Raw genomic sequence first — 23,952 nt, forward strand, 5'->3', positions numbered from 1 at the left:
ATAGAGCTATGTTTTATTATCCTTCTTTTTTCTGCTCATGTTCTATTTAACTGATTTAAGCTGAACACATTTATTAGAATTAAAATTTATACTGAAATCAAGTTTATACTATGTTATTTTATTATTAATACAGCACAAGATTCAGTTGCCTTTGTACAAAAACAGCTGGTAGAAAAGTCCTCCAAAGAGCTACTTTTACATTCTTTGAGTAAATATCAGAGACAGTACTTTTTTACTTGAGTAAAGAAGTTGAATCAGTACTTGGATTATGTTTTAAACACTAGCATCTGTACTTCTACTCAAGTACAGAATGTCTTACTTTTGGCACCTGCGTTACTAATCTGAAGATCCAGGGTTTGATCCCTCGGTCCTTCAGTCTGCATGCAGAAGCATCCCTGGACAAGAACAGACACTGAACCCCCATCCATTCACTGAAAAATGCTGTAGCTCCACCTACCACCCCCGCTTCCATGTTACTTTTCTTTAAACCAGAAGTGGCTATATTTGGATGAGAGGATGGGGAGCTGAGCTTTCAGCTCACAAGTTTCCTCCATTACTCACACAGGTGTAACTCACAGAGACAGAGTCCAGAGGTCAAATTCTGGGACTCAAAGGAGTGGAAATGCCGAAAAGACATTTAACACCTCCCTGTGTCTGAACACACCTGTCAGTCAAAGCACCAAGATTTACTTTTTATTTTGGCATTTTTGATCTTCTGTAATACAAAGTTGTACTTTTTAAGTCAACATATTCTTTAAAAAAAATGTTCAGCCATGCTGTTGCATAATAACCTGACTGTGGTCAGAGGTTCACACATACAGTAAATAATCTGATTAGGAGTAATGGGGATTCATGAATAACATGGTATAAATAATGATTTATTCTTTATGATAATAATTTCTGAGCAGCAGCAGCAACACTGAGACACCTCAGCCGTGTTTTTTGCTGTTGTTGGTTTTTTTTGTTGTTTTTTTTTTTTTTTAACTTCCGCAAGAACCCAAATACAGCCTCACCCTTCAACAATCACCGAGAATCACGTGATTCTCCAGAAACGCCGTAAGTAAAAACCGCCAAGCAGCAGCAGCTGTTACATGCCGACGTCTCACTTCCTACTGCTTTCGAAATAAAAGCACAAAACCTCGGTGCTATTTCAGTGAGGTGGCCAGCAGGGGGCAGGAGAGCTGAGCGACTGTGTGAATGAGTTAGACAAAGGGAATCAAAACACTGCGTGTATTTAACTTTTTTGCCAATAACAAACAGGTAAAAGAGACAGATGCAGACATAAAGTATCAAAATAATGTCAACTACAAAAAACATAAACAAAACATGTTCAGATTGATTTATATACAATTCATTTCTTATAGAAAAACATGACTGAACATGCAAAATATTAAAGGCACAAAACCAGCATGATACAAACTTTTCTTTCATGGACAACAAAGCAAAATATGCTTTAAGAACACATTAACCACAAACTCTGTAAAAACAACACCCTCACGGGAGTCACGATATTGACAAAGGATTCAAAGAAGCTCCAGATGCAGATGTTTTTTTTTCTTCCCTCTTTTTACTCTGAATACGGAGAGCTCATCTGTAAACGCAAAAAGAAGAAAAATATTAGCGGCATAACATCGGGACAGATTCAACAAATTCTAAGATTAAGCAAAAAGCAGTCTTCCGTTTCAGCAAGGCTAATCAGAGGCAGTCTTCAATTATTTAATCTCAGCCTGCGATCACAGGTCAACAAGAAATGTAATCTGATTACAGACAGACTGTCGGCAAACACAAAAAACAATTAAACTCCATTTAATCCAAACTTAAAATCCTAAAACATTGACTTCATGAATATTCACATCATGTCATGTGAGACAACTTTCCATCAGTGTGATTGATTACAACACAACAATTCATCAATCACTGATCAGTGTGCCATGTTTCAACAGTGTTTGCAGAAATGTCTCTGCACTGTTCTCAGTCTTTACGCTCAGGAGTTAACGATAATAAAAATGCTTGCTATAAATACAGAAAATATACAAAACCCAGCTTTTCGGCGTTTGCCACTTTGGTCCTAGTCGCAGTAATGTGTAATCTCTAACTTCTGATCTTTTATAGACTACGTTGACTTGAAACAAGCAGAATAATGAATTTACTGTTTTTATTATGAGGTTTCCAGAAGTTTTCCACATTTGACCTTTTTCTATTTTAGCTCTACTGCACAGAGCGATAAGAGTTAAGAGTTATAAGACACATACAGTGTCTTATTCATTTACAATAATAAAATGCATATTATTACCAGTATTATCCACTAAGTACAATAATGTAAACTTACGGTGTCGATGTCGAAGCACAGGTGCTCATTGAGCATGTCAAACTCTCCAGGTGTCATCGGGGGCTCTGGAGACTGACATGACCGCGGGGTGGTGCTCGCGTTGGAGCTGAAATACATTAGAAGAGACATTAAAATACATTTTGCCTGTTTTTGAAATTCTGTTTAAGGTTAACTGAGCTCGACTTGACTGAAATATTAACTCACCGCATTTCTGAGATGGGGATCAGGGTTGATGGGATGTAAGGATGCACTGGAAGTTTAACAGAGGTTTATATTAATATTTAATTCGACCTGAGAATTAGCCTGAGAGTTTCCCAGCAAAAACTTGAACACTTCACCTCATAATTAGATCTTACCTTTGCTGGGCTGGCTGTTGTAAAGCCGCCCGAAGGCCTCGTCTTTGGGGATGTCGGGGTAGAGGAACTTGAGTGGGTTTTCGGGGACAACCCCGTCTGAGATTACTTTGTAGTCTCGAATGATGTCGGCGAACGGGAGCGCGCTGAGCCGGTTTTTAGTGTAAGGCTCCACAGAGTTAAACTTCACCTCACCTAGTGTGAAAAGTTACTGTTAGCAAACTTTGTTGTCCACTGTCAGCAAAGCAAGTAAAACCGCACAGATTTTCTATCAACAAAGTTTATTTAACGGTCTTATCATAGTTAAAGGTTTGGTATACATTTGCATTTTATTACCACACGTGGTCTGATGATGTTGGTTTATGGGAAATCTCACCGTTATCGCCGTGCTCCACCCAGGTGAAGGTGATTCCGCCGAGGTGGCTCTCGCTGAAGCGTAACAGGAACGTGCCTGGCTCTTTGTCCTTCAACAAGGCTCGCTCCATCTCTTTACTCACAAATCCCATGATGTAGCTGCGGAGGCGGAGAAAGACAAAAGAAATTTAGGTTTTTGGTTTCAGCCAGTGAGATCTGTTGTCCAATTTCACATTTTAGATCTGCCATTCATACGAAGTTTATCCTAATGCATTTTGAAGCTGCACATTTCTAAGACAGGGTTGTAGTCTGCAGGTGATATCTGGCACCTGCAGACATCCATTGATGCTATTTTTTTGGGATAAAGCCTTTATAAAGGCGTCTAAATTTGGCTGACATACACACTTGAACTCATAATAATTTCTATTGATTCAAACTCTAAAAAGACAAGAAATCCTCCCAAAAAACCCCTTAAAAATTAAAAAACCTCTAACTACTAAAGCAGCAGCATTAACAATAGATGTAAACATTAATTACCTAATAGAAATGTATATTTATGCCACATTTTGTTTTCATTTAGTTCTGTATTTACATTCCATTTGAGTTTCCATGTATTTGTCCTTTCCATTTCCTTCTATGCAAATGAGGGCTTAAACTTGTCTCTGATTGGTTAACACCAGATGCTGTGCTCACGGCAAGAACGCATATTGATATTAATAAATTTAATGAAAATTTATTTTATTGTAATGTAATATTAAATATATTAATATTTTATAAATGTATCTAACTGTTCTGTCTTTCCCAACTGATGTTGGCAGTTTTGGTCCTTCATATATGTTAATGATAGCGGTTCATGTATCTAATAACCCTTTCATCTTTTTGTGGAGTTGTTTTTGTTTGTTTGTTTGTTTGTTTTTAGAAACATTTTCTGTTTATGATCTTTCAGCCGGGACACGATGACCTACTTCTCATTCCAGACCGGCAGCAGGTGCTTCTTGATGAGCTCCAGGATCGAGTCGAGCCACATCCAGAAGCTGAACGGCTTCCCTGGAATATTCTCCTGTATGATTGGAAGAAAAGAGAGTGAGAACCTTCTCGGAATTTAAATTGAAATTAGATACGATGTGGGATAAAAATACATGACCAACATTAACAACACGGCAGAAGGTTTTATGACTGCCACTAGATGGCACAATAACACAGAAAATAATGGTACTATGCCGCTCATGCTCATATTATCTAAGACTCACCTTGGAAAACTTGGACCAGGACACTTGATAGTCGCTGCAGGAGGCATGCTGACCTACAGAGACAAAGAGAAACTATCATAAATGGCCGTCCCAGGAAAACAAGGTCAGCAGCTTTTTAGTTATTCTCTGAACTTGTTTTAGAAAATTCTTTGAACTCTGTGAGCAGCAGCACTAATGTACTAGTGTGACCTTCCCCGTGTGGGCATAAAGTGGTTTTACTACAGTTTCCGAGACAAACAGCATGTTGTCATGAAGCTTTGAGGTACGAGTTCTCATCAACAACAAACCCACCGAATCAAAACGCAGCGCATACGCAACGGCCTTTCATGGTGCCTTTTTCATAGGCTTCAATGGTAATCTGGGAAATTTCAATAAAAGGTAATATATCTTTCCTCCTGGAGCTTATTTATCTCATAGAGCAGGGTCTGTGGAATGATAATGAATATAAAAACCTGGTCATCTCTTCCTGCCTATGTTACATCCCGGTAAAGCAAAATTTTTAACCAAACAGGTAAAGGAAAGGAAAAGGATGTTTAGCTACAATAAAGATGAAAGTACAGAACCAATGTGAGAGAGAGAGAGAGATCTCAGGGTTTGTTTGTTTTTTGCCTTAATTCATTTATATTCATACAATTTACTATTTTCACACAGTGGGATGCTGAGCAGACAGATCAGGAGCAGGCGATATACAGCGGGGTGTAAAACTGTCTGCCCCATTCCTGATGTCCTTGTGTTTTGCATATTTATCACACTTAAATGTTTCAGATTATACAACTAATTTAATATTAGAGAACACAGCACGAGTAAAATATTTAAATGTAAATGATTATTTCATTGATTAAGAGAGAAGTTATCCAAACCCACCTGGCCCTGGTTGAAAAGGTGATTGCCCCTTTTGTTAAATTGTGATTAACCACATCGTTTGGAAAGCAAAGTTTAGCGTCACTAAACAAACTCAGGCCTGATTACTGGCAGACCTGCTGAATCAAGAAATCACTTTAACAGAACCTGTTTGACAAACTGAAACTAAATACCTCAAAAAGCAACTTATCATGAGCAAAATGAAGACTGGAGTGGCCTGCTCAAAGTCCTGACCTGAATCCAATTGAGAAGCTGTGGTTTATGCTGGAAAACCCTCCAATGTGGCTGAACTGCAACAATTCTACAAAGATGAGACAACTTCCTCCACAGTTATTAGGTTTAGGGGGCAATCACTTTTTCACGCAGGGTCATGTAGGTTTGCATCTTTATCCCTTAATAATAAACACCTTCATTTAGAAACTGCATTTTGTGTTTACTTGTGTTATCTTTGTGTATTATTTGAATTTGTTTGATGATCTGAAACATCAAAGTGTTACAAGCATACAGAAAACAGAGCATCAAAGAAGCTTCAGCTTCATTTTTAGCTTCTTTGATTTGTTGGGATCTGATTGGGTTAAAAAAACAAAAAACGCTGTTGTTCATCACCTTTAATGCTACTTTTGGTCTTTTAGAGTGATTTGTTTGACTCATCAGACCAAGCTCCCTGTTGTTTCACGTGAAGTCTGGCTCAGCTTGACGCAAACGTGTTTGCTTTATGCATAAACTTGAGGTTGAGCGAGTAGCGGAAGCAATATATAAGAACAGCCACGCTGGAAGGGTGATTCACTGGATTTAAATGAGGTAAGGCTTTTCATTTTTATAGACCCTCTGATCGCCCCTCAGAGTTTCTCTGCTATGCTGACTTTGACTTTATAGCTGGACCAGTCTGATACTTGGCTCGAATAACGTTTCTGGTTCTTCCCCTTTTAAACTGAGCGACTTTCTGGAGTCTCTGCACCACCTACATGCTTGAATATCTCTGCTGGCGTGTGGTTTCACAATGACAGAGGTGTCGCTTCACCCTCCATAAACAAGTAAACACTCTCCCACCTCTCTTTAGATGTTTCTGCCTTCAGCTTTAACTTTCTGTCCTAATTAGCTTGTTAGCTTGCAGTTGTCTTCTTAAGTATAATATTTTACTGTTTGCTGTGTTGGAAGATGTTTTTCCAGGTTAACGACTTTAAAGCCACATTTTTTTTAATGTATTTTTTCTTAATCTTCAACCTTTGCGAAAGAACAAAACTAAAAGACAAACATACCAAAGAGCTTTTCTCCCAGCATGGTGAGCTGCTCTTTGTTGAGGCCTCGCCCGGCAAAAGTGGAGAACTGCCAGCTGAGGACCTCAGAGAGCTGGCTCCAGCTGGCCCGAGGAGGGTTCCCAAAGAAAGCCAGGTTCTGTGGAGGAAGATGGAGAAGGTGAGGGAGGCTGTGAAGCATAAAAAATGAAAACAAACATCTCCAAAACAGCTGGAGAACATGAGCTACAGTTACAGAAGAACCAGAGTAAATGGAACATCAGCAGAATTTGTTGTCACGCTCTGGAAGTCAAAGACTTGGAATTTAAGTCAGTTTTCTTCTTGTTTTATTTATGAACTGATGTTAAACTCAGGAGATGGGGGTGAATTGCAAGATTTATTTGTAATTTATGTCATTTTGATGCTGTTAATCGCGCATCTGTTTTGGGAAAACCAATTTTAGAGACTTGAAAAATGCAGAAATGCCCTGTGAAGATCCGCACAACAGAGGTCGACTGAAAAAATAAAATCTGTGTTTCTTTATTTATTATTTTATTTTATTTTAAAGATAATAGAAATGAATTTATAAAAACAAAGGCTTTTAACAAAGATGTCCAGGTGTGTTCAAATAAGTTGAGCTGAAAGTGAGGTTATGTTTGATTCAGCTCAACTTATTTCATTTAAAACTTAAACTTTCAAATGAATGAATTTTCTGTTTTTAGAAGAAGTCCAGTATGGCTCACCCTCGGCTCATCAGTCAGGAGGTTGTACCACATGACGGAGGCCCAGCCTCCAGGCAGCTGGCTCACATTGGAAATCACAACGAGCGGCAGGGAACACGTCTAGAAAATAAAAATAAATATTAGTAAATTATTTTGTAAATGAACAGCAACAAAAACAAGTTTGAAATAGATCTGCTCTGCCGCTGACCTCCAGGTCGATGGTGAGGCCCTGCACCGTGAAGCAGGCCTCAAAACTGAGAGAGTGAAGTTCTTCTGTCACAGAGAGCAGGCCCTGAAAAATAAAACACTGAAACATCAACTGGCGTTCAAAGGCAGATTCATTGAATATGATGCACAAATCCATCTGAAGCAGCATTAATGGTCACTGCGGAGGACAGAAACTGCCAAATCAGGAGCAAATGATGCTATACATCAATTAATATGTCATTAAATACATTAAATATTAATTAAGCCTATACATTAAATAATTTACAAACTATGGCACTGATAGTTTTGCTTCAATATTTACTTACCTTTGTATTAATTCCCTAATTTATCTACTTTCCCATTCAATGTTTACATTTATTTAAATGTATTAGTTACATGATGTATTTCTGAATCAACCATGAAGCATGGGGTTGTGTCATGAAGGGCATCCAAAAGCAGCTGAAAATCAATTTAGGTCATATCTTATGAATGAATAAGACCTATATGGATTTAAAATAATGATTTATTTACTTTAGAAATACAAATAAACACAATACACTGCAAATAATAAAAATATAATAAATAAAATAGAAAATTTTATGGGAAGAAAATACTACAAATAGTACAAAAAATGCAAAAGAATACAATTTTTTTTTTTTTTTAAATCAATTTAGATTATTTAAAAAAAAAATCCCTACACTTTTTGTGGACTTCATTAAATATGAACTTATTTACAGAGTCTCTTTTATTTGGCAGTTTTCGTCCTCCGTAGTCATCTACATTTCTTACCTCGTTCCCTTTGGTGCCGTTGATATATTTCTTCTCTTTCAGCTGCTGTAAAACACAAACTCTGAGTGAGATGACTAAACACCATTTTAAATAAATGGTTAAAGGTTCAATGAAAGAACCAGTTAAACAACTGTCAAGATTTGTTAGAGTTTTGTCCTACCAGATGTCTGAACTCCACTGAGAGGCAGCCGTTTGAGTAGTCCTCAATGTCCATAACTTTAGTGTTGTTGGTCAGGATGAAAAACTGACGACTTCTAAGGAGAAAAGGAGAAAAAACTTGATTTTCTTATCAATGTTTACCAGCATCCATCTATAAGATGGACTTAATTCAGAGGATGAAGTGTTTGTGGATTGTTTTAGACAATAACTTAAACCATATTTAAAATCTGTATGTAGTTTTCAAAATAAAACACTCCACTTATTTTACTGTAAAGGTTTTTAAATCAGGGCGATTTTAAGAAGGTTCAGCTGCAGACTGTCCTTCCTGCAATGTATAACACCGTATATAATCTGTCAATACATGTATAAATCTAAAACAGAGATCTATAAAAGAAAACCAAGCTGATTACATTTCGCTGTAAATTTTTTTGTTATAATTTGCGGATGAAATCTTTAAAGCCCACATATCTTTATGGATTTTTGAATAACTGACAAGTCAATAAGTTATAACAAAGTCAAGTACATTATGCGAGTGTTTCCTGTCTTCCTATTTCCTATTGCTTTTCCTGTCTGTTCCAGTGCGCGGTATCAGGCTAACACTACCAGAAGGTGGCAGTAAACACCAGCTGTTTAAACAGCAAAAATTGAAGAAGTGCTACTTCTATAAAAGTGAAGTTCAGGCAATTGGTTTTTAATGAACATCGAGTATTTTTGCTTTGTATCCTACTGAGAACCGAGGAAAAAAGCAAGAGAACAAGTAAATCTATCACGGCATGCCTGTATTCATTCACATCTCAGAAAACATTCTCAATCACTCACTTTTCTTTTCTTTTTTTAATCCATTTGCTTTCAGTAAACTCCTATAGCTTTTAAGGTGACTTTAACCCAATAATATGTTTTTTCTGCATCTGGTTTTACAGGAAGTTAGAGGCAAAGTTCCCCCGAGGTGCATGTTTGGTTTCCAAGTGCTTTTTCAAACCATATTTACACCTGGTAACGCCAAACAAATAACACGCCAGTGAAGCCATAAAACAGGAAGCTTTAGGGCTGATTTTGGCTTTTAATCTTTAAGTTTTTACCCCCTTACAGACATTTCATTATTTTTTTTCCAGTCTTGAATTTGTATGATGTTAAATCAGAGTGGATATCCCTGTATGAATACCTCAGGCACAGATGCTCCGCCCACCTGCTATTCAAACCTTTTGCTTTCAAGGGGGAGCCTATCAGAAGTTGTCTTAAAGAGGAAGAAGCTAAAACAGGTTATTTCATGTAGAGAATTAAATGAGGGGGTTCTAAGGTCCAGTATTAGATAAAGTAGTATTATTTCACTAAACCATGCCTAACTACTGTATTAGCGAGCAGATTAGGTTGCTTTTAATCTGGTGCTGTTTCCTGTTCTCGGACATTTAGTAGTAGCACGCTTAGACAGTTTGTACTCACACTCTGCCCGGGGGGAGGTCCCTGCAGAAACACACAAGCACAGCACACAACATTTTTACCTTATTTTTATTCAAGCAATGAAGACAGGTTTACTGTGGGGTCCATTTAATAAGAAAATTAATCATCTTACTTGTCAAATGTTGTTTTCACTTTCAGCTGATAATCCACTTCTGGAAGTTTAACCAGGAGTCTGCAAGAAATCAGAATAAACTGAAACAAACTGCAACCCAACAGCAGAAACAAATCCTGAAACAACAAGATGTCACATCACCATACCTGACTTTGGTGGTGAACTGTACTCCAGTCTTAATGATGAGGGGTTTCTGTGGATGTGTGGGCATACATGGCTGCTTCTCCACCACAAATGAACTGTGAAAAAAAACCCACACCTCGATTTACAATTTCACTTTAACACCCCGAGCTTGAGAGAGAACATTCAAACCACAGCTGGCCGTGTTCCTCCTCCGGTAGTTACCACCTTTCGGTTTATTGTCTAATGTGTTGTCAGAAGCTGAAGCAGAGGAGGAAGTCGTGTTTTTCATTTTTCAGAGCACTGAAAGTTGTTCTGCACAAAGATGAATTGGGCTGGGATCCCTTGCACTGCTTATTACACATCTGCATCTCCTCTCCCGTGTGGCATCCCTCAAGGCTCAATCCTGGGACCACCTCTGGTTTCATTATATAGGTTATCTTTCGGCTAATAACTTAACAGCTTCAGTGGTATCTAGTACCATTTCTTTCTTTCTTATCTCAGTGAATGTGTCACTAATTAATTAATTGTCCTTTATCTTACTCCTGGTAAAACTGGGGTTTTTGTGTTAGGCTCTGACAGTTTCTCTAATGAGACCCAACATTAAATCACTACTCTTATTATTATAGATGAAGCTACACAGCTGTCAACAGGTCATTAAAATCATTTCAAGCTGCAGCAGCAAAGAGATATACACAAAAGAGAATCAATAACTGTGATTCAGCATACTCTAAGTAGATTCTGCTACTCAAACTATTGCACTTTTACTTCAATTTTAGTTTTGTTTAATAAATTAAAAGCATCTAAATACTTCTTTTCATAACAGGGTTTAATTTTTTGTGCAGCTAATTTCAGAGGTGGGAAATAACAAAGTAAAAATACTTTGTTATTGTACTTAAGTAGAATTTTTAGTTATTTGTACCTTACTTGAGTATTTGTTAACACTTCATTCATTTCAAATTAAATATTCTTGTTCTGTGTCACCACATTTAAAAAAAATAAAAATCATAGAAATACCCCCACATGCAACACAGATTTCTTTCACAAATTCTAAAGGAATAAAATGTCTTCTGCTGAGCTGTGTTGGTACCTCTTGATGAGATGGTAGATGAGATATTTCACTCTCTCTTCCATCTGAGGCTTTTGCAGGGGTATTGGGTCGCTCTCATAGGTCACCTTCACCACCAGCTCCCCCAGTTTGTCCAGCTGACGCTTGATCTGGAAAAGGCTCTGGGCAGTCAGGGTGAACCTGAGAGAAGCGAAGAATAGGATGAGGGCAGAGAATTTATCTGATCTTTATTTAACAGCATAGTGCCACCTTAAAATCTGTTACCTCTGCCAGTTAGTTACAATATACTCAATTATTTTGCTCGATAGTAAACTACTTAACTGACAACTGACAATTATAGAAGATCGTTTCTGCCACTGAAAAAGAGAAATGGCTGGCAATTAAAAATCGGGGCGATCGTGGCTCAAGAGTTGGGAGTTCGCCTTGTAATCGGAAGGTTGCCGGTTCGAGCCCCGGCTTGGGCAGTCTCGGTCGTCGTGTCCTTGGGCAAGACACTTCACCCGTTGCCTACTGGTGGTGGTCAGAGGGCCCGGTGGCGCCAGTGTCCGGCAGCCTCGCCTCTGTCAGTGCGCCCCAGGGTGGCTGTGGCTACAATGTAGCTTGCCATCACCAGTGTGTGAATGTGTGCGTGAATGGGTGGATGACTGGATATGTAAAGCGCTTTGGGGTCCTTAGGGACTAGTAAAGCGCTATATAAATACAGGCCATTTACCATTTAAAATAAATAAAAAAACAAAAACAAAGCGTTTTTCAGTCACAGAAACAAGCTTCCATAGTAATTATACTAACGAGTTAGCTATATAGTTAACCAAGTAATATTCGTGTCAAGTTGGGCGACATATAGCATATATTTTACAGTATATATCACAGGGTGTCATATGTACTGGGAAATTAATATTCAATCTATAAATAAATATTTATTAGAAATAATGTATACATTTATTTTTTTGTATAATGAATTTACTTCAGTTGGTGTTGGTCCTCCATATATCTATATAAAAGCAGATATACAAATGGTACTTAACTATTACAAATGCAACAGATATACAACCATATGTCCTGTTTACATAATTTATTAATATTATTTTAGCATTTTTGGGCTTCCATACAAAGTACTGGTTATGGACAAATCAAGTGTGTGATCATGTATGAGTTGTATAGTTTTAATGTTTTATTTGGGAACAGAATGGTGTGTATGTGTAAGTTTGGTGATGGAGTTTTTATTATGAATGAATGATGAATTTTTATGAATTATTATGTCTATTTTTATGCTTAAGGACAACAGATGGAAATTAGCCCTTGGCTATAATCTGGTATGTTTACATTCATGTAATTTTTTTTTTTTTTACATTTATGTTCATTAACATGCACTGTCCTAAATAAATAAATAAATAAATAAATAAATAAATAATTAGCATTAGCAGTAAGGATTTCTGACTTTTTGTTGGAGGTCATTACCAGCTCTGCAGCTGCTCCAGCCCGGTGAGCAGAGGACCCCCGATGGCAGCAATCTGCTGCCTTCGTTTCCAGTCCTGCAGCTCAGGGTTTAGCTGAGAGGTCATCAGGTCGTCAATCTCTTTGATCACAACGTCCATCTTTGATAAAATCTCCTAACAAAGGCATAAAATACAGTGTTTATGGCTGATCAACACACTGTGAATTAATTTTTTTATTTGTACACCTGCATATATTTTTGTCACGTTTCAGAGCTTTGCATGTGCGTACCTTCCTTTTAAAGTCAAGCCGGTTTAGCATTTCCTGTAGTCTTGTTACTTCCTGTTTCATCACGTCAGAGTTTCTATCAGTTGATTCTGACACAACCACAAAAACAGTAGTATGAAATAAGAATTCTAAAATAGTAAATAACTTTTTATTTTTACAACTTGTAAAATGGCTCACCTCGAGACTGCAGGGTCTTGTAGCGGAAATCAAAGTCATCTTGCATGTCCTCGATGTATTTCACAGCCTGGTCCATCAACTGGAAACACATTTTTTTGTGTAAAATTCATCAATAAAATTCAGCTTTGTGTTTTCTCCATCTTGTATTGAAGGTGTTTGAGTTACCTGCACGCTGCCCCTGATGATCCCAACTCTGTTGTCCATGTTCTTCTGCCTCTCAAACGCCACAGAGTTCTGCAAAGACTTCTCCAGAGGACCCTGTAAAAAAAAACAAAAAAAAAACATTTACAACTTTGCATTTCTGAACAGACTGTAATCTGTAATCTTTATTTACTTCTGATTTAACCATATCAACATTAATGACATGACTCTCTCATATGTCTGTTGGTGCTGCTCCCACAGCATCATAACTAAGAGCTGTTGAAATGTTCAATTCAATTTTATTTATATAGCGCCAAATCACAACAAAAGTCGCCTCAAGGCGCTTTATATTGTACAGTAGATACAGAGAATGTTGCAAATGTTGTGGCTTTGTGATTCAGGGTCATGTGGGGTTCATGTTCAATACAGTGTGTAATGAATGTTTTTTAAAGTTGCTTTTTTGCCATCTTTAGACAAGAAAACATTATTAACTTTGGGAAAATTCAGGGTGCCAGTGCATGAATAAAAAACATGTTACTCACTGGTTTTGGTCTCTGCAAACTGAAGACTTAGTTAAAGACTGGATCTTCATCATGTTTATGTCTTTGAGGCATTTTTTAACCAATTATCAGAGAAATACCACAGTTTATTTTGAGGTAGAGGCTGTCCACAGCTTTGGGGTGAGTGAATATTCACCATAGTATTATAGTATTAGCACGTAGCTGTGTCTGTGTACAGTTCATGGATGCAGCATGGTAATCAAGCTTTCTCAAGTTAGCTGAAAATTTAGTTAATATGTGGACATGTAGCACAGTGGCTACATGCATCTTTTGTATACAGTCGATTTATTGGACATATCGTGTACTGGGACGTGTTGAATATTTTTCTGGCACATTAAATTTTAACATTGCGTGGGTAATATTTTGGGAACAAACAGCCTCTGTGCACAGAGAATCTCTAAATGTTTAAACTCTAGCTATGAGTATCTGCATATAGAAGACCTCTTTCTTCCTCTGAAACCTGAAACCAGACTGAGTTTAAACCTGCAATAACAGATGTGTTGTGCCATCTGATGTGAGCAGAAGCTGCAAAGCATCACTGAAACGTTTTAAGGCGATATAGTAAACTTCTTTATGACTGCTTTAGTTTTTGGTCTTTACAACGTTTTTTTGCACGGATATTAGAAAGAAAAGGTGTTAATGATGTCTGTGTGCTGTGTAGTGCTGGGGAGGTAGTCCAAGGTGAGTTTATTACTCTTTATTGGCTCCAATAACAATAAAGTTATGGTGCATTAAACCCAAACAGTGAGCTAAGTGAAGCAGCAGTCTCTATGGAACAACCCAGCTTAAACAAACACAGTTATCCTGTTCACGGGAGTAGAAACACTTTAGTGATTACCGTAAAAAGCCAAACACTGATTGTTGGGAATAAAGTGAACTGGCTGGTTGGGAGGGTGGGGGTGTGAAATATGTTTTACAGTGTAGTCTTCCTGGTAGTGGCCCAGATTTACCAGCAGAGACTGTAATAAAGGGACTTTCCCTTCACTGAGGCAGACAATGTGACAAACCTGTTCTTGCATGCAGGCACTGGAGAGAATACGGCGCTCTTCCCTGAGACAGGTGGAGATGACTCTGGCCATTACAGCAGGATTGGTGGCGTATTTCAGCTACAGTGACGCAAACAGAGAAAATTTCAGTTATAAAACCCCCTGAGAAAAAACCTTCGAACCAATGATTTCCTAATGATGTGATCATTTGTGTAAGTAGGCTATAAAACCAACCACAGCATGATCAATACTCCCACAGTGTCTGTTTATCTGTGAAGAAGAGATGAAAAGGAAATCCCTGACAGAGCGGAAGCCCTTTAGTTCAATAACAAAGGAATGAAGTTTAACTGGACACAAAACGAGCATTCTCCGTGAACAGCAGCTGAGTAAATAAAGTCAGATATTTGGAGCTCATCCAGGTTCGACTCTTTAAGGGCAAAGAATTTAACCACAACATTTAGTTAAATATTAGAGAACAGATTCGAGCGTGTGAGCCTCATTTATAAACATGTAAAAGTTGCATAATCAAAATTGTAATGATGCAACTTGCACCATGAGGTTAAAAAATAAAATAAAAGAAGCAACATTAAGACAAACCTTGTTAACCTTTAGCAAATAACCCTAACTGAGGATTATTGTCCACTAGAAACCTTAGATTTCTTAAGTAGGGATAGACTTCAGGGCTCAAATTATTATTTTTGTTTTAAATTGCATTCCCTATCTATGAGTGCCACATTTATTTATTTCTCCATTCAATCTATCCATCTACGTTCATTCACTCATTAGCATTTTCTCCTTTTCTTCAAAGATGTATTTATTTCATTATTTTCGTAATACATTCCTTTTTTGCTTTTTTATGAGGCAAATCACAGAGTTATGCAATGACATTAATCATTAAAATAAGAAATTTAAAGTAAGTAAAACAGTAGAATCAATAGAAACATATATTGTATAAATAAATACCCACATTTATTGGTTTTAAAGTCGTTAATGGCCTTTTGATGTTTTTTGGTTTGTTTTTTTTGCATTTGCTAAATATTGATAAGTGGGATTATATATTTTGTTTCTGTGCCTTTAATGACATATTCTTTTTCGTGAATTCGGTATTCTAATGATGCCTTTAATGGTATATTCATTCATTTTTTAAAAAATCAACTTATTTTTGATTTTGGCAGTTTGGCACCTCCATACATTCCTGCCAGATGCCTGTATCTTTAAATCTCTTTATTTTTAGACTATATATGGCTAATATATGCGGCAGAAGCCACAAACTTTCCGAAGCTGCATATCGGCCTCTACATACATTCAAATGCTCACTAAGAAAAGTACAAAAAACTTCTTCTGGAGGAAGAGGGAAAGTTTTTGTCTCGCCTTCAGGTGTGACTAATATTTCATCACTAAAACGACAGACTGAGGACGCACAAACGCACACACACACCTACACGCTCAGTCTTATGACAGCGGCAGTGATGCACTGGTATCCTTTCAGAGTTTGTACCGTTCACCAAGCTGACCTACATTATTCAGCAAAAATTCACTATAAATACTTCTCCTGCTGTTATGGGTACTTTACAGTCAAACCCAACACTCCTGACATTTTCCCTCAGCAAGCAGCGAAGGTCAGATTAAAAATGTGCGCCTACCACTGCGAGGGATTTCCCCTCGAAGAAAGACCCTGCGTGAACATGAATGGAAGAGAGATTCAAACACGAGCTAAAATCTCTCCTCTGTTACATGAACACATAACAACAACAACAACAAGCCACAAACACCGTCGACTATCGCACAGGAGTAGCTACTTCCTCTAAGAAGTGTTGACACATAACACATATACATATTCACAGGAAGCAGCGGTATGAGCCTCGAGGGTTCATTCTGCAAGAGGTATCTGTCTTTCTTCCAGAATAAAAGCGAGTGACGACCACAACCAAACTTCCTGAGAAGCTCCTCTGGCAGAATATACATCCTCAAAGGGTTCATCGACAGAGAGAATAACTTAAAGCGTTTATAGACAACAATGAAAGAAAGGAATTCAATGTGCAAAAGCTCTTTACTGACTTCAATTGATTAAAACAGTAGCAGCAAAAACAGGAGCTGCAGCTTTCAGGCAGCACACAAACAGAAAGCTGCACATTTACAGCAATTCCCAACTCGTGAGCACGGCAATTATTTTACTTCCCTTTCACCTCAGGCACATGTACACACCACGAGGCTACTTCTCCAAATTGAGGACGCTTTAATGACAACAGTTCAGGGAGTTCACGGCTGAACGTTTTCTCTGTGTTCAGTTTGTTTGAGGTGTGTGGATAAAAGTGCACAACAATAACAAGAAGCCACGGGCAGAGCAGCACTATAACCTACAAGTACTGAGCAAAGAATCCAACATGACCTCTTTTCTGAGCTGTACAAAGGAAACTCATGTAGAAACACCACAAATATCAACTTAAATGAGAATTAAAGCTGCTTAATCTGGACTGCCATAAATAAACTGCAGCTAATTACGAACTTTGCAAAATTCCCACAACTCCTGAATACTTTTAAGTCTGCAAAGTTCAGCTAGAAACTTCTTCTACAGATTTGCATGCAGTTGAATCCATGCTCACAGTTGTGGCTTCAACAAAAAAAAAAGAACAAAAAAAAGCCTTTTCTTCGAATGTAATCATGAGAAATGATTAACATGCATATACTTCCTCAAAAACATCCTAAAGCTCCACAGCCTGTGCTGAATCATGTGATTTATGTAAAACTATCAGACTGATCAGGATCATCAGATTTGCTTTAATCAGCACGACACAAACATGAGTTTGATTTTAGATGCTGTGGGGCTCTCTGCTAGTAGCTTGTATTCTTTAGGTCTGATCAGTTGTGCAGAGAGTATAGCTCTGTACACGTCACAGTCCATTCTGCTGCTTATATCAGAAGTGACATCATCAGTAAACATAAGTGACCCGTTCCTGCAGCCATAAATGCCCAGGCCCACACTACCTCCACCATGTTTAACAGATGTTATACGCTTCAAATCAGATTTCTCTCCTTCTCCAAACTTTTATCTTCCCTTCACTCTTGTAAGACTTTATCTTCTTTCAGGACTCCAGAATCCGGCCTGCCTTACCACAGACCTCACCTGGCCGTTAAGTCATCAGTCAACTGTCCAATTACTTTTGAGACTCTAACAATATAACGTGTGTATAAAAATAGCTGTATCTCCTACACAGTTAATACAGAAATTGTTAAACCCCTTGAATTAAAGCTAAAAGTCTGCACTTCAGTCAGCTCTTAACTGTTTCATTCAAAGTAGTTATTTTTCAGTAGTTTTGAATTAATATTCATTTATATTTTTGGCAGTTTTAATCCACTATGGATAACAGTAATATTAATATTAAATAAGAAACTCAAATTTTTATTTTTGGCTGCCACCATAAATAATGTTAACTAGATAAATCACTATTAGTTGAATATCAGCATGTATTATTAATATTTTTTATTTATGTTAACTTTTTGTATTTTTGTCATTTGCAATCTTCCATATAAAAATACCAGTACCTAACTAACCAGCTTTTCCTCCATATGCGATTTGAAACCCATATCTTTGTCATCTTTCTGCCATCACCGTGTGCCGAACGGTCTCATTCACTGCTGTGTAAACATGTATGTGACGCTTTAAAAGCACATGTTGAGCTTTTATCTTTCCACATGATCACGTCGTAGTAAAAATCTCACCTGTTTCTTCTGTAATATGTGTCAATAAAACTGTGTGAGTAGAGCATACACACTTCCTCTATTTACACTACATCTGTCTGTCAAGGCTGCTTTCCAGTATGGGGCACATTAGGGTGACAGTTGTTTTTGTCATCTGTGGAGCACTCAGTAAGTGCATCATGTGAAAAAACAAGCATGTAGCTTCTAGCCTGTCCTAGAAAACAGGAAGTCTAACAAATGTTTGTGTTACAAAGGCAGATCTGAAGTGCTGAGAAATTAGATGTCTGGGGGAGAGGTGGACTCACTTGCAGCTGCTGCTGGATTATTTTCATGTTGTGTCGTTGCAGAAAGTTCTGCTCCTGCGAGCGCACCCTCTCCAGCTGGGTCAGCAGGTTGGTGAAGAGCACGCCAGCCATCGACTCGTCGTTCACCGCGGTGTCCCTAAAAGTATACAGAGTGACACATTCAGGAGATTCAGAGCAACAAAACCTGTGAAGAACAAAGAAGTTGCTTTACCACCTACCACAGGCCTTCAAGCTGGCAGTAGTTAAACTGTTACTTAAAAAGCCATCTTTTCCACATATCACTGTCTTAGCTAATTATAGGCCAATCTCCTACCTTCCTTTTATCTCTAAAATTCTTGAAAGAGTAGCTATCAAACAGTTAATAGATTGTTAAATCCAGAATCAAATCTAAAAATCTACTGCTACATACAAGGTCTTGAATAATCAGGCCCCATCTTATCTTAATGACTTTAGAGTACCGTATCACTCCATGAGAGCCCTTCGCTCTTAGACTGCAGTCAGACCAGTTGCAGATGGCTGCCCCTCCCTGTGCCTGGTTTTGCCAGAGTTTTCCTCCTCTTAAAAGGGAGTTTTTCCTTCCCACTGTTGCCAAAGCGCTTGCTCACAGAGGTGAGCAAGTTGTTGGTGTTTACTCTGCATTATTGTAGGGTCTTTACCTTAAAATATAAAGTGCCACCTGGGAACTGCTGTTGTGATTTGTTACTATATAAATAAAACTGAATTGAATAGTTCCTTGCTCAAGAGTCAAAAAAATAGTGGTACTTTTGTCCATCCATCCATTTTCTTCCAATAAAGGGTTGGAAGACAATGGATAGGCTGCGCTCACCTACAACCACCATGGACAGGTGCCAGTCTGTCATAGGGCTAACACAGAGAGACAGACAGCCATTTACACCTATGGGAAATCTAGAATCATCTGTTAACTTAACCCCACTAACTGTATGTCTTCGGACTGTGGTGTGGGAGGAAGTCAGAGTACCCAGACAGAACCCTCACAGACACGGGGAGAACATGTCATGCCCCCAAAAAACCAAAAACTGCAGTTCCTTGAATGATCACTGAAGCCAAACTTCAAGAGTAAGTTTGTCTTCTTGGTTTTTCTCTCTTCTCATGCCGATAATGATGCCGCCACAGCTCTGTACCCTTCATTCCAGTACTTAGGGTGCGAATTCCCCTGCAGTATTCTCGTGAGCAATAGATGTCGCAATTGAGACAAAACTTCCACATTCGCACTGGTATTGTCTCTTCAACCCAGCAGAAGCACAATGGACCATTTTAAAGAAATCGACAGCTGCAGGACCGGCTGACACGACACCAACATGGTGGCTTGCTACAGCAGGTGTGACATCACTTAGGCGTACAGCGCCGTTCGCAAGGGGATGAATGGCGACATAACAGGATCCTTCTACTCCCAAGTTAAAAATCATAGACTGTATTTAAAAAATAAATGTAGCTACCATTACATAACCTATTTATTTCTGATATATGCATTTCTAGACTGAACTTAACCAATAATCTTTGAGGAGAAAAAGGTCTTTTAAGTTTTGAAAACAACAAGAAACATGTACCTTTTCTTTGTATAAGAAAAAAAATAAGAAAACTATGAAAAATTATGTCTTCAATACATTTCTTGGACTTTTTAAATTGTATTTCTTGTGGAATAAAACTCAAAGGTTTGTAGCCTTATGTACATGTTATTTAGTGAAGGAATGGAAGAGCCTTAAGGCAGGTTCTCTCAGATCTGCCCAGCACCGTTGAAAAATGTACTTTAACTCAGACCACAATCATTCCTAAATCCTGCTGAAACCGAAAACTAAAAGCATCCATTTACTCTCCTTTTAGCTAAAAGCAAACACTCTGTGGGTGATAAATGATCACTGTTCTCGTTGATAAGGAAGAAGGTGCAGCTACAGCGGGTTTTTCACTGAAAAGAGCTTCCTGTAGGAAATGAGGTCTATGACGTGAAGTTGTGGGCTGTAAAACCAAGAAGTCATGGTTTTGATCAATCAGCTTCAACTGAACAAAAGTATAAACTCAGCGATTTGAACTCAGCTTTGTCAACATGTTTTTGATGCACAGGTGATCGTTTATGTTTGCACAAACTTTCACTGAGCTTCAGAAGACGTCTGGATCAAAAACTCCTGCTTTTCTGGATTTAAATTTAAAAAGCCTAGACCCATTAAAAATATAGATATCTATACACTTAAAATATTTGATAGACAATATTTCTGTCTTATTTTGCTTCAGAACTATTACATAGGATTATTTCCTTGAATTATTTATTCATCCATTTTAATTTCAAGTTACTCATTTCTAAATTATTATTTTTTCATCATTTTGCCTTACTCCATTTTTCCTCAAGTATTTTTCTTAAAGAATATTTATTTAGACATTTATGCTTTATTAAACAAATATAAACGGCTGACATTGTGAGTGTTTATGGAGGTGATTCTTTGCCAGCATATTAACACCAGACTCATATCCTAAATATATTTTCATATACTTATTATTTGGTTATCTTTAGTCTTATGTACAAGGTTATTATAGTCGACTAAAACTAATATAAAATGAATAAAATAAATATTTGAGTTAACTGAAATAAAATAAAAATATGCATTTTATTAACTGAAGATGATAACTCCATGTGACTGAGTCATGGGTTTATTTTGTACTTACATTACAAAAAATAAAACTGATACTAAAACTAAACCATCCCCACCCTTTGGAAGCAAACTACAACTTAAGTTAAAGCACAAATAAAAACTCACTTATATAAACTGCTATATTACAATCATTACAAAGAAAGAAGAATGAAAAGACAGACATATTTGGTAAATAGTAAATAAATAGTTCACAATACTTTGATAAAAAAGAAAAACATTAATATTACATGTTGTGTACTTAATTGCATAATTATTTATGTACTAAGTCATTAATTTGTGTATTTAGTTAATGTTAATTTTGGCAGCTTCAGTCCTCCATACCATGTGGTCTTTCAGCCTATGAAGACAGCTGCCTTTTTTTGTAATACAGACTTTTTTTTCCCCACACTTCTTTGCACATAGATGAAGACTCACCAGTCCTGAGACTCGATCCAGCTGGCCAGCCCCTGCCTGATGTCCATGGGGAAGTTATCGTCATACAGGTAATCCACCTGCTCCAGGAGTCTGATCTCCAGCTGTTGAATCTGCTTCCACTGGCTCATGATGCTGTGCCTTCGGACACCACGCGATGCACACACCCGTTATCACCAAAGAGTGCTCTAAAAACATGAATAACATGTTAAATATTATCTAAAATTACGGATTATTTATTGTATGTAATTATTTGATCGTTTAATGTCGCTTCTCCTCGTGTTTGTTACCTGAGATGTTTCCGCGCTGCCTTCCCGTCAGCTTTCATCTACCATGTGCACTTGTTTCCCTTGCGCTGACTTTCGTTTTTTATATGTGCCTCTCAGATCAGGAAGCGACCTCATTTCCCCTCAGTGGCTGTTCTCAGGTACTCAGAAGGCCCCTCCTCCTCCTGCCAATCACACACTCAGAATGATCCTAAACTTTTAGACAGGTAACAGGTGCAACTAGAAAAGTGATACTGTAAGGTTATATAAAGAAACAGACTAAGTTAGAGAAGTAGCTGAAATGAATGCATCATATTTATCTCAGCTGATTACATAAATCTTTAGATAGGTAATTAATGATCAAAAATTACTTTCAGCTAGATCACAAATTAATGATAAACAGTCTAAATGACCAACCAAACATAATGGATAAACCATAAACTGATGAAATCAGTGACTGTAAACAAACTTTTATATAGTAATTTATGGAAGTTTGTTTGCACCAGTTTTGAGTTATGTATCTTAGAATTTCAAGTTAACAGATAGCAGAAAATATGAATTAATATTTTTTTTAAATGGTGGAAACAAGCATCTATAGGCAATTGTTGAATTACACTAGCTAGATTAAATTATGAGTTAAAGGTGATAAATTATTTATGACTAGCTGATAAACTGCTTGCTAACAGTTTGCTAACATTAAACCATTATGTTGCTTTTGAAGCTAGCAGTTAAATTGGCATTATGACAAAGTATCAAATTAAATTAAATTACTAGAAATGTTGATAGGTTTTGTTAAAGTTATACCAAGTGGTTAAGCTGTCTAACACTTTTAACTGACAGTTAAAATGGTTAGCTAAACGCAATGGGTGAACCATATACTGTAGCTAACTTTATCTATATTCTTAGGCAACATTTGACATTTAAGATTATTATACCAATAATAAAATAATTTACAAACCTTTTAAAAAAAAAAAAAATCAAACAGTTCAAAACACAATTAATGAGCCATAAAGTGTTGAAATGTGTTTTGATTTTGATTCTGCTGCAAAGGCAACTTTTTAAATACCTTGGTTAGTAGCTAAACTAACAAACTAAGAGTAACACAATCGATTAACACCTGTTATATTAATAGCTGAGACTGTTAACTAAATACAGTACATAAACCACAGAATGTATATCTTTAAATATATTGCTAATTTAAATCATAAATTAAAATATGTGTACTTTGCTAAAGATACAGTTAGCAGTTGTTCCTGTTAATTTTTCCATATTATGTACTGGGGTATATTTGTCAGGGGCAAAATCTTAGTACATTCATTTTTTTTTTTAAATCAATTAACACTTATTTTATTTTCTGTCTTTACCTTAATAAGACATTTATTTTGTCACTCTCTACATTATTGGCTTACATACCATTTATTCACTTTATTCACTTTTAGTCACTTACAGTTATTTATTCACCTTTCAGTCACTTTAATTTTAAAACTGTGTAATTTTAAAACTGTATATTCTGTGTATTTATTATTTCACTCTTATTGCCTGTTCTTATTGTCCTTATCTTCATCGTTATGGTGCCTTGTTGTTTGTTAATTGCCCCTTGGGAATAAATAAAGTCTTCTGATTCTGATTCTGTTTTTAATTTTCCAAATTCTTCCCTGATAAATAAAGTACATCTAATCTTACCTTATAACAAAAAAGCTTATGAAACGTAGAATGACTGATTAGGACAGAACTATACAAAAGAAGTGGCACATTTAAATAGAAAAGTTTAATAAAATTCTTGCTGAATAAAAATATAAATGCAATACAATAAAGAGCAAATAAAAACTCTAACCATTAAATAAACATTTTGTGGTATGACACTTTCTGCATATGTAACAAAATGGCAGAGGGTGGGAAACTTTTAAATACAATTAAAACATTATTTATTATTTATTAATTTGAAGTCATAAAAGTGCCCCGTGTATTTCTTACTGTAGCCCTCCTATCCAGCAGGGGGCGCGT

At 37.0% G+C, this 23,952-nt stretch overlaps 1 protein-coding gene across 2 annotated transcripts; it reads right to left on the minus strand.

The window, feature by feature from the left end:
- Positions 1-1,216: 1,216 nt before the first annotated feature.
- LOC146691227 (signal transducer and activator of transcription 4-like) lies at positions 1,217-22,096 on the minus strand. Of its 2 annotated transcripts, none has more exons than XM_085434541.1 (24): positions 21,973-22,096; positions 21,686-21,870; positions 18,609-18,744; positions 14,626-14,724; positions 13,083-13,175; positions 12,918-12,996; positions 12,744-12,829; positions 12,477-12,628; positions 11,040-11,198; positions 9,976-10,068; positions 9,830-9,889; positions 9,700-9,720; positions 8,261-8,351; positions 8,101-8,145; positions 7,313-7,396; positions 7,126-7,224; positions 6,407-6,542; positions 4,287-4,339; positions 4,002-4,096; positions 3,059-3,195; positions 2,686-2,877; positions 2,534-2,579; positions 2,330-2,435; positions 1,217-1,591 (listed from the first exon to the last, which is right to left on the minus strand). In XM_085434541.1, the coding sequence occupies exons 2-24, from the start codon at positions 21,811-21,813 to the stop codon at positions 1,568-1,570; spliced, it is 2,214 nt and encodes a 737-aa protein (XP_085290667.1). In that variant the 5' UTR covers positions 21,814-21,870; positions 21,973-22,096; the 3' UTR covers positions 1,217-1,567. The 2 variants fall into 2 exon arrangements, with proteins under 2 accessions (XP_085290667.1, XP_085290666.1); XM_085434540.1 differs by having other exon boundaries at positions 8,261-8,354.
- Positions 22,097-23,952: the final 1,856 nt, after the last annotated feature.

Source organism: Copadichromis virginalis, linkage group LG16, assembly GCF_057382275.1.
Source record: "Copadichromis virginalis isolate Kocher_CV1m ecotype Utaka linkage group LG16, C_Virginalis_male_GT1.1, whole genome shotgun sequence".
Classification (NCBI taxonomy): domain Eukaryota; kingdom Metazoa; phylum Chordata; class Actinopteri; order Cichliformes; family Cichlidae; genus Copadichromis; species Copadichromis virginalis.

Bases quoted from the DNA above. Each gene is read 5' to 3' on its own strand.
- LOC146691227 (XM_085434540.1), bottom strand. From the start codon at position 21,813: ATGAGCCAGTGGAAGCAGATTCAACAGCTGGAGATCAGACTCCTGGAG. The intron at 14,725-18,608 runs GTGAGTCCACCT...GCGTCACTGTAG, and splicing joins TAATCCAGCAGCAGCTGCAA to CTGAAATACGCCACCAATCC. The intron at 13,176-14,625 runs GTTTGTCACATT...TTTTTTTTACAG, and splicing joins GTGCCTGCATGCAAGAACAG to GGTCCTCTGGAGAAGTCTTT.